The 10,687-nt window shown below is 49.9% G+C and overlaps 1 protein-coding gene across 1 annotated transcript; it reads left to right on the forward strand.

Annotated features, from left to right (window-relative positions):
* Positions 1-7,230: 7,230 nt before the first annotated feature.
* On the forward strand, positions 7,231-9,656 carry LOC115619203 (C-factor-like). Its single transcript, XM_030511245.1, is given in 9 exon segments — positions 7,231-7,323; positions 7,325-7,378; positions 7,724-7,775; positions 7,990-8,049; positions 8,052-8,093; positions 8,096-8,172; positions 8,433-8,591; positions 9,031-9,150; positions 9,434-9,656. Coding segments are annotated over 9 exon segments (771 nt in total). The 3' UTR covers positions 9,548-9,656.
* Positions 9,657-10,687: the final 1,031 nt, after the last annotated feature.

The following is a 10,687-nucleotide window of genomic DNA, read 5'->3' on the forward strand; positions in this document are numbered from 1 at the left end:
TTACAAAGAACAAGTCTAGGAGGGCATCTTTCCTAGTTGTCTCACTGAGTACTTGTGACAAGAAATTGTCTCCTACAAACTTAAAGAATTTCCCAGACCTGCTCATCACAGCAGTATGGTATTCCCAGTTAATGTCTGGCAAGTTGAAATCTCCCATAAGTACAAGGGCTACCAATCCAATACTGAATACTTGCCTCTTGATAGCACTGCTGGATACCCCATCTGAGTTCTGAGCAATGGTGAATGAGGAAAGTCACTGTGCGCCACAGGATCTACAAGACTTGAGCTTTGGGTCTGCATTCCAGTAAGATATTGGATTGTCTGGAAGATGAGTAAGGCTGCCCAGTTAGTTGTTCATCCTGGTATCCAGATTCAAGACACAACTCTTGCTGGTGATGGAAGATAAGGAGTAGAAAACAAGAGACACTTGGGGCAGAAATCTCTAACTGGGAAAGATTTGCTAAGACTACAGATATTAATAAGGATCAGCAACATCTGGGATTTGAGCTGCATGTTAGAGAGTCATCAGCTACAATTCCTTTCATCCAGGCACTCCTGTTAAGTGCATATGGGGTTTTTTTTAACTTTCTTTTCCAGGCTGTTTCTGAATATATTCTATATCCTCCAGTTCAGACCTTGGGAAATAAATACAACAAAATATAAACAATATTGTTGTATATGGCATGAAGACTCTCTCAGAAGGTATCCCTACAAATATTTAAGAGCTTACCTGGTCGGTAGGAATTTCTTTCCTGTTGTGTCATAGATCCTTTTCATGGTTGATAACTTTGCAGAGATGTGGCACAGGATGAAATACCTTTTCCTTATTCCTTTGTTGCAGTGTTGTCTCCAGATGAGCACCTGAGGCAGCCATGAACACAGCAAAATGTTTGCTGAAACCTAGAATGTCCTTACAGAATTGCCAGCCTTTTTTAATTGGGTAGAAAGACTCTCAATGTGAACTTTTTCATGCTCACACAGTCTGATTTAATTTTCTTCATGCAAGTCAGTCCAGGGTGCAGCTATATTGGTGCAGCTATACTGCTGAAGCTTGATGCAAAACTCTTATGACATCCCACAAGTCCCAGAAATAACTATGGTGGTTCTTTGTTGTTTTGGTTTTGGTTGTTTTGGGGGTTTTTTTGTTGGTTGTTTTTTAAATTTTATTCTAAAAAGTGTCAGTTTGGGCTAGGTCTGGGCATACTCTGCTACTTCTATGCACTGCCTCAGATATTTTGATTGGACCACCTCGATGACACTCTTCCCCATTTAAACAAGGCCTTTTTCCTTTGATTCTCTCTAGGACTTGATCTTCCCAGGTTTGACTGAATACAGGGATGTCATCGATACATACCACAGCAAAGTTAATTCAATCCACCTAAAAGCCTCATCTATCTGTCTCTGGAAGGTAGAAATTGCAGGGGAGTTGGACTAGATGACCTTTGAAGGTCCTTTCCAACCCAAACTATTTTCTATGATTCTATGATTCTATGAAAGTTCCATCTGAATTCTAGAAATTAATCTTTGATACTTCACTGAAGAGTTTGAAGGGCCTTGTGTTGCACAAGTTGTGAAGTTTTTTGGACTAAAAGTACATTAACACAAATGTTTATTTAGATGCTTTAGTTAAGCATGTTTTGAGGATCAGGATCTGGTTTGTAATAATTATATACTTAAGTAGAATTCATGTTTTTTTCATCCTCTCACCTTTTTCAGCCCATTTTTAGCACCATAGCATCCTGGAAAAGAATTGAATAACATTATTAAAAAGCACAGATTGCTACTGTCAGACAGTCCAGATGAAGTCTTGACTTCTTTCCATTGCCTTCTACAAGTCTGTACAAATAAAAAAATGCATGGCTTTGATGTTGCAAGGCTATAACTTAATCAGTGATCCAAAGTTCAACAGATCATTGAAACTACCGAGACAAAAAAATGAAAACGAAAGCCTGTTCACATGAAGCTCAAATTCCACACTTTGATGATGAGTTCTCAGATTGGCCTTAACATAATTACTGAATTATGAAAAAAAGCCAAATTATAATGACAATTTAAAATGTAATAGACTAATTGCAACTAATGTAATGACTCCTTAGGATTCATATGGCATATGAATATGCCAGGCTCAGGAGTGTTGAGTCCCGACTAGAAGAAAGTGCGGCAGGAGGGCCAGGAGACCTCCATGGATGGATAAAGAGCTGCTGAGGAAACTTAGAGGGAAAAAAGAAGCTTATAAAAGGTGGAAGTGAGAACAGGCAACCTGGGAAGAATACAGGGACATTGTCCAGAAAGCTAGGGACCAGGTCAGGAAAGCTAAGGCCCAGCTAGAATTTTGTCTGGCCAGGGATGTGAAAGATAACAGGAAAGGCTTCTATAGGTACGCAGCAAATAAAAGACAGACTAGAGACAACATGGGCCCTCTCCAGAAGCTATCAGGAGAACTGGCTACCCTGGATTTGGAGAAGGCTGAGGTTCTTAATGACTTCTTTGCCTCCATCTTCACCAGCAAATGCTCTGACCACACCCTCCAAGTCTTGGAAGGCAGATGCAGGGACTGTGAGAATGAAGACATTAGGCCCACTGTAGGAGAGGATCAGGCTCGAGACCATCTCAAGAACCGGAACATGCACAAGTCCATGGGACCTGATGAAATCCATCCGCGGGTCCTGAAGGAGCTGGCGAATGAAGTTGCTAAGCCACCGTCCATCATATTTGAAAAATCCTGGCAGTCAGGTGAAGTTCCCAATGACTGCAAGAAAGGAAATATAACCCTCATTTTCAAGAAGGGGAAGGTGGAAGACCCGGGAAACTACAGACCAGTCAGTCTCACCTCTGTGCCTGGCAAAATCTTGGAGCAGATTCTCCTGGAAAGCATGCTAAGGCACATGAAAAACAATGAGGTGGTTGGGGACAGCCAACATGGTTTTACTAAGGGGAAATCCTGCCTGACCAATTTGGTGGCCTTCGATGATGGGGCTATGGAACCAATGGACAGGGGCAGAAAAGTTGATGTCATCTACCTGGACTTGTGCAAAGTATTCAACGCTGTCCCGCACAACATCCTTGTCTCTAAATTGGAGAGACATCAATTTGATGGATGGACCACTGGATTGCTGTACGCAAACAGTTGCGTTCAGCGGCTCAATGTCCAACTGGAGACCAGTAATGGGTGGCGTCCCTCAGGGGTTGGTGCTGGGATCGATCTTGTTCAACATCTTTGTCGGCGACATGGACAGCGGCATTGAGCGCGCCCTCAGCAAGTTTGCCAATGACACCAAGCTGTGTGGTTCGGTTGATACGCTGGAGGGAAGGGATGCCATCCAGAGGGACCTTGACATGCTTGTGAGGTGGGCCAATGCCAACCTTATGAAGTTCAACCAATCCAAGTGCAATGTCCTACACCTGGGTCGGAGCAACCCCAGGCACTGCTACAGGTTGGGTGGAGAAGAGATTCAGAGCAGCCCTGCAGAGAAGGACTTGGGGGTGTTGGTTGACGAGAAACTTAACATGAGCCAGCAGTGTGCGCTTGCAGCCCAGAAAGCCAACTGTATCCTGGGCTGCATCAAAAGAAGCGTGACCAGCAGGTCAAAGGAGGTGATCCTGCCCCTCTACTCTCCTCTTGTGAGACCTCACTTGGAGTATTGTGTACAGTTCTGGTGTCCTCAACATAAAAAGGACATGGAGCTGTTGGAGCAAGTCCAGAGGAGGGCCACGAGGATGATAAGGAGGCTGGAGCACCTCCCGTATGAAGGCAGGTTGAGAAAGTTGGGGCTGTTCAGCCTGGAGAAGGCTGCGTGGTGACCTCAGAGCAGCCTTCCAGTATCTGAAGGGGGCTACAAGGATGCCGGAGAGGGACTCTTCATTAGAGACTGTAGCAATAGGACAAAGGGTAATGGGTTCAAACTTAAACAGGAGAAGTTCAGGTTAGATCTAAGGAAGAAGTTCTTTACAGTGAGGGTGGTGAGGCACTGGAGCAGGTTGCCCAAAGAAGTGATAAATGCTCCATCCCTGGCGGTGTTCAAGGCCAGGTTAGACGGAGTCTTGGGTGACATGGTCTAGGGTGAGGTGTCCCTGCCCATGGCAGGGAGTTGCAGCTAGATGATCTTAAGGTCCTTTCCAACCCTAACTATTCTATGATTCTATGAATCAGAAAAGCACAGGGAGGTCTGATGGGCCTCAGGAAAGAAAATGGGAAAAAATGAAGTGTGTAGAGCTTAAGGAGAGGTGGTGACTTGGCAGGGTGGAGGAAGGGGAAGATCTGGGATCAACTCCCATATACAAGCTGCAGATGCACAGGAGGGAAGGAGCTGATTGCTGCTGTCATGTTCCTGCAGAGGAATATTTCACAGAGAAGCTGGACAGCTCAGCTCTAGATGACTATGGAACAAGAGCAGTTCATGGGATGCTGGTGCAGAAAGTAACACTAGACCATGAAAAGGGCCAGTGCCACCAAAGGAAAGCTATAGGCAGTAGAAGGGAGAAGGGTGAAACCGCAGTCTTGGTTGCCATGAGGTTTTCCAAGTGAATGAAATATGTGAGTGTTTAACATGCTGATATTGTACCTATAGGCAAAATCTGAATAACAGCAGAGGAACTAAATGAAGATGTTAGCAGGGAACGTTTTCCACAGGATCCAGAAGGGGGAAAATTGGCTATCACCTGCTGTCGTGGTTTAAGCCCAGCCAGTAACTCAGAACCACGCAGCCACTCGATCACTCCCCCACCCCGTGGGGTCGCGCCCTTGGCTGTGGCCCGCCTGGTGCTCAGCCCATCCAGTAACTGAGCACTGCACCAGCTACTAAGAAGGAGAAAAAAATTACTGCTACTGCTGAACCCAGGACACCTGCCAAATAAGGATTGTTTTTCCTTAGTTGTGCCAGAAATCCGCATGTGTTTGTGTGCATTTTGGACACATGCTCTGGGCTTTATCTCAGGATTCACACTGAGCAAACAAAATAGTAAATTTTGCTCCGAGAGTATAAGAGCAAATGAACATCCTCTGAAAAGCTTGCTATGGGAGCAGAGGAAGGCTGGGGCTGTTCCAGGGTACAGGGGGAATTGCAAAACCCCTTTGAGCTGGAGAGGGACATGCATGCCAGGTCTGCTGGCAGAGTGGGTGTATCAAGGGGATTTAGCTTCTCATGCCAAAAGGCAGTAATGGAATGTGCAAAATCCAGTTCTCTCTCAGTTACATGGTGATGGTATTTAAACACCAACATGCAGAAACAGCAAATTTCTGTGTTAAAAGGCTAACAAAAACAAATCTGAGTTTTCCCTTGTGATTTGTGGCATATCTCTACTTGCAAAAACTGTCTATAAACCACTGCTATTTGGTAAATATGCCTTTTGAGAAAGGAACAGGCTTTATATACATTTAATTAGTTTTTAACATATCTGGGAAAGAACTGATTGCTGTTGATGTGAATATTTCTCACAGTCATGACTTCCAGATCTAGATGTGGTCTGTGCTGGTTTGATAAAAAACACTGACCTGTCCCGTGCTGGGTCAATGTGCACCATGACCACCTGAGCCATGACCTGGGGAGGGCAGGTAGGGATGGAAGGCTCGATCCCTCGTGCAGCTGGAACATAGAACCATATCATATCACAGACTGGTTTGGGTTGGAAGGGACCTTAAAGCTCATCCAGTTCCAACCCCCTGCCATGGGCAGGGACACCTTCCACTAGACCAGGTTGCTCCAAGCCCTGTCCAACCTGGCCTTGAACACTGCCAGGGATGGGGCAGCCACAGCTTCTCTGGGCAGCCTGTGCCAGCGCCTCACCACCCTCACAGGGAAGAACTGCCTAAGATCTCATCTCAGTCTCCTCTCTGGCAGGTTAAAGCTATTCCCCCTTGTCCTGTCCCTACAGGCCCTTGTCAAAAGCCCCTCTCCACATTTCTTGTCAGCCCCTTTAGGCACTGGGAGCTGCTCTAAGGTCTTCCCGGAGCCTTCTCCAGGCTGAACAAGCCCAGCCTTGTCTCCATAGCAGAGGTGCTCTAGCCCTTGGAGCATCTTCGTGGCCTCTTCTGGACTCGGTCCACGACCATGCCACATCAGACACAGAAGAGGCTCAGTGGATACTCCCACTGTAATGGGGCTTCATCCCATTACACCCCTACTTTGGATGGGGCTGGTGGCAGCTAGAGGCAGACAGAGCACATCAGGTCCATGGCTGAGCCCTTGGGTCAGCTGTCCAAATATGAGATGGGTGAGGCAGGGCAGGACTGCCTGTTTGGTAGCACTGTGGTGACTATGCAACCTGCCTGAGGTTAACACAACTGTCAAGATATCCTCGGGGAGAAGGTGGCATGTCAGCAGTGTCAGTATCTCCATTGCTGCTTAGCAGCCTGTGCAATGGCTCTGGGACTTGGTGCTTGAAAACAAGGGGTTGGCATGAGGTTCCTGGGGATATGTCTTCACTTGCAGTGGGGCAGGAACACAGTCCCAGTCTTGCACATCTGTAATGCCTCACTTGAAGCAGTGGGAGGACGAGGTTTCACTGGTGATAGCATAAAACTGCCAGTGCACCCCATCTATGGGCAATGTGGAGAATGGGGCTTTGACCAAGGCATTTCTCTTTGCAGGAGAATGTCCTGGGCACCTGAGTCCTCTGTGGCTCTGGCAGAGGCACCACTCAACTTAAAACTACACCCAAGGGATGGAGTGAATGACCAGCAGAGACACGATGTGTGAAAGGTGCATGGGCCACTTCCTTCTGCCAGTACCACACTGGGTTTGTGCCACTCAATGGATTGTTCATAGGACAATGAGTGAATGGGCATTGGCTTGGAACGGTTGAGAGCAAGGCAAAGAACATCTGCTCATGGCCATCTGAGGCATAATATGGTCCAATGTGGAAAGCCCATCTAGTCCACAGGATGCTTGTGAAGCTGTGGAGCCCACCCAAGCCATGGGGCATCCCACATGCTGCTCCCTCCCTCCTCACCCACAACAGCTTCTCCTGGCCAGACTGGCCAGGATTAGATTATAGGGCAGCTTTCCCAAGGGCAGCTGAGTGTGCCTGAAAAGCCAAGTGATTTTTGCCCTTCGGTAACAAGGACTGGCTCCCAGCCTGGAAATGTGGCCTAGAGTTCAAAGAGCTGGAGAGGTTGTACCTGGAGCCGAGGGTTTGTGCAAGCCCAATAGTGGGTGGGGTGGAACATGATATAAAGCAGCATTAGGGCGCTGAGTAAACAATGCAAGCTGGAGCAGAGGGAGGAGAGGCAAAATGGGAGAGCTTCACGTCCTCTCCGTGCTGGTGACTGGGGCCAACTGGGGCATTAGCCTGGGGCTTGTCCAGAACTTACTGGGGATGCCAAGCCCCCCCTCAGTGGGTCTTTGCAGCCTGTCGGGCCCCCACGGGGCAGCAAGTGCAGGTGAGGCTGGGCTGGATGCAGCAGGTGCTGCCTGGGACAGAAGCTGGGGACAGGGCACAGGTTGGAGCAGGCAGGGGCTTTGCCAAGGGCTCCAGCACAGGCAGCACAGGGCAGGGGTGGGACACGGTGGCACCGGCCGTGCAAAGGATGTGCTGAGGGGACAGTGGCCCATGGTGCGAGCAGGAGGCATGGAGCGCTCCCCATCTGTCAGGAGCTGGAGCAGGGAGCTGGGTGCAAGGTGGAGCAGGGACGGAGCAGGAGCAACATGGGCTGTGCCTGGGAAAGGCTGATCCTCTGCGCAGCCCCTCCTGCCCCCCCGTGCCCATACAACCCCATCTCCTGCAGGAGGTGCAGAATTTGGTCTCCAGGCACCGCAACCTGGTCATCATCCTGCTCGGTAGGTGCCCTGAGATGGGGTCCCTCGCCCCAGTCCCCCTCTCTGCTCTGCACCACATTCCTGGCAAGTGCCCTGGTGCTGTGCACACTGGGAGCCCAGTGTCAGGAGGGAGCCTTCCCTCTGGGGACACCGGTGCTGCCATCCCTGGGACACACAGGGGACCTTGAGCCACCACAGGGGTGAGGGGCTGACCTCGTCTGCATCGGCTCTGCAGAAGTCACTGACCCTTCCAGCATTAAGGTGGCTGCAGTCCGAGTTGGGGAGCACTTGGGGGGCTAGGGCTGACCCTCCTCATCAACAGTGCTGGAATTGCAAAGCCTTACTTGATAATGAGACACTGGAGGATATGACCCATGTTTACACCACCAACACAATTTGGCCCCTGTTGATGGACCAGGTGAGACTGTCACCCAAGTTGGGCTGTCCTGGGGAAGCATGAAAGGCTGGTGGGAGAGGGTCCTGCCTCTGCTCCAGATGATGAGAAGCTTGTGGAGCCACAGGCTGGAGCTCAGGAGCTGAAGCCTGGCGGGCTGGGGCAGTGGGAAGAGGAGGGAGGATGCTCCAGTGCTGATGCCAATGATGCCTGCTGTGGAAGGAGCTGATCCTCTCCCCTGTGACAGCTCCGTGTGTGCCCTTGTCTCCACTTTCTCCCCACAGGCGTTCCTGCCCTTGCTGAAGAAGGTTGCCCAGGGCAGCCCGGGCTCAGCGCTGAGTTGCAGCAGGGCAGCCATCATCAACATGTCCAGCTACACCGGCTCAATTACAGATGTCTATGTATGGGAATATGGACAAGTTGTGTCATACCACTGCAGCAAGGTACTGCCACACTGCTCCAGGCATGAGCCCAGGCATTTTCCTCTACAAATGATCTCACCTAACCACCAACCTCCCCCTCTGTCCCCATACCTCTCTGTGCTGTGACCAAGGTCCTTCTTACAGCATATGCTTTTGACATGGTTTAGTGGTGGACTTGGCAGTGCTGAGGAATGGTTGGACTTGATGATCTTAAAGGTCTTTTCCAACCTGGTTGATTCTATGATTCTATGATATTCCTGTGCACGGCCCCAGGTCGTACGTGAGATGTATATGCTGGGATGAGCCTTTGGCTGGGCCAAGCATACACAAGGGGATAGTGCAGCAGCACCGTGTGCCCTGGGGAGCTGGCACCATGTGGGTGCACACCACGGGGTCTGCACGTGTCCCCTTGCGGCCACCCTTGTCCTCCCACTGCCATCCCTGCTGCATCTCTCCGCAGGCTGCTCTGAACATGCTGACCAAGTGCCAGTCCTTGAGGTACAAGGAAGATGATGTCCTCTGCACTGCTCTCCACCCTGGCTGGGTGCAAACCAACATGGGGGGCTCAGGACCACATAAGGTAGGAGAGCTTTTGGCCAAAGCCTGGAAGAACCTCTTTATTTGGCTCTGCAGAGCTTCCTGTGAACAGTCCCAGACATGCTGGGCTCTGGGGGAGCTCCTTGGCAGATATGCTGAGCTGGAGGCATGTGAGGAAAGGAGATGAGGGGTGGGGAACTCTCCTTGCCCTGTGCTGGCCTCACCTCACTCATGCCAGAGATTCCCAAGCCTTGAGCACTATTCTGCTCCAGGGCAGACCCTAGCCAGAGCTTGGGACATGACTGTTTCTCCCTCTGCCCCTGCAGCTGCCCTTGACAGTGGATGAGAGCATGCGAGGGATGCTGAAGGTGCTCTCCTCCCTCTCTGAGAAGGACACCAGCACCTTTCTGGACTGGGAAGGGAAGGTCATTCCCTGGTGAGACACCAGCTGGGATCCTGGCAGCAGGGCCCTGTGCTGATACACTATGTCGTGCCCGAGCCTTAATAAATGTGTGTCTGTGAACAATAAGCAGCACTGTTTGAGCCTTCCTCTTGGTCTCTGGTTCACTATCATCGTGAGTCTTCAGTAACACTTTGAGAGAACTTCTCAGAGTTATTTCTGCATATAATTGAGCTGGGTTGGTCTGAATCTTGGATTTCCTCTGACTGGGGACCTGGCTGTCATCCTGGCAGGGCTTTGTCCCTGGGCACAGAGGAGCTTATCCCACCGCTCTCCTTCTGAAAAACCTAGCAGGATCTGTGGGGGCTAAGGAGGGTCAAGAGCCCTCACAGCCCTCCATGACACAGTCTGGGGTCACAGTGGGACATCCCACATCAGGATGGAGCTGGAGGCCCTTGGGTGAAGTCTACAAAGGAGGTGGTCATCATGGAGGAGACGTTTTCCTTCTCACCCTGGAGAATGCTACTGGAGTTAACCCAGCTACTGGAGTTAACCCAGAGGGTGGGGAGGATGGAAGGATGGACACTGGATTGCTCTCACATAGCTCTGTCTCTGTTTCAGACCCCAGGGAGGAGATATCTGATGGTTTCAGGCAGAGAAAGTCCTGATTTTCACGTGGGTCCTAGTGGTGTCTTTGTGTTGCCACAGTATGTTGGCTTCTCATTGGGTGAGGAGATGAGGCAACTTCTTCCATGAGGTTTCCACTGATTCATCTCTTTCTTCTGGGGCAATTTCAAACTGGAGGGACCCCAGAATTTCCTGCCCATGGATGATACAGGAAAAGTGTCCCTGAGAGGGTACCAGATTGATACAATCTTATGTTTGTGACATAGCCATGCCTTTGGCGACACTTGAAGGCCCCAAGTGTCCCTAAATGCCTGTTTCCCAACTCTCTGGGGGACAGGAGTGATTTCACCTCCTGTGCTTGAGTGGAGTTCCTCAGATCTCTGACCTGAGCCTGGGACTGTTCAGTAGTGTCCTTGATGGCCACAGGGATGGTGGTTATGCATTACAGATGCCCTGACATGAGCCTGACAGGGTCTGCAAGAGAGCTACAGGGCAGAGTTAGAATTCAAACCAACCTTGGCCAGTTGGGTAAAGTAGTCTGTTCTCCATGACC

The sequence above is a fragment of the Strigops habroptila genome, chromosome W, assembly GCF_004027225.2.
Source record: "Strigops habroptila isolate Jane chromosome W, bStrHab1.2.pri, whole genome shotgun sequence".
In the NCBI taxonomy this organism is placed as follows: domain Eukaryota; kingdom Metazoa; phylum Chordata; class Aves; order Psittaciformes; family Psittacidae; genus Strigops; species Strigops habroptila.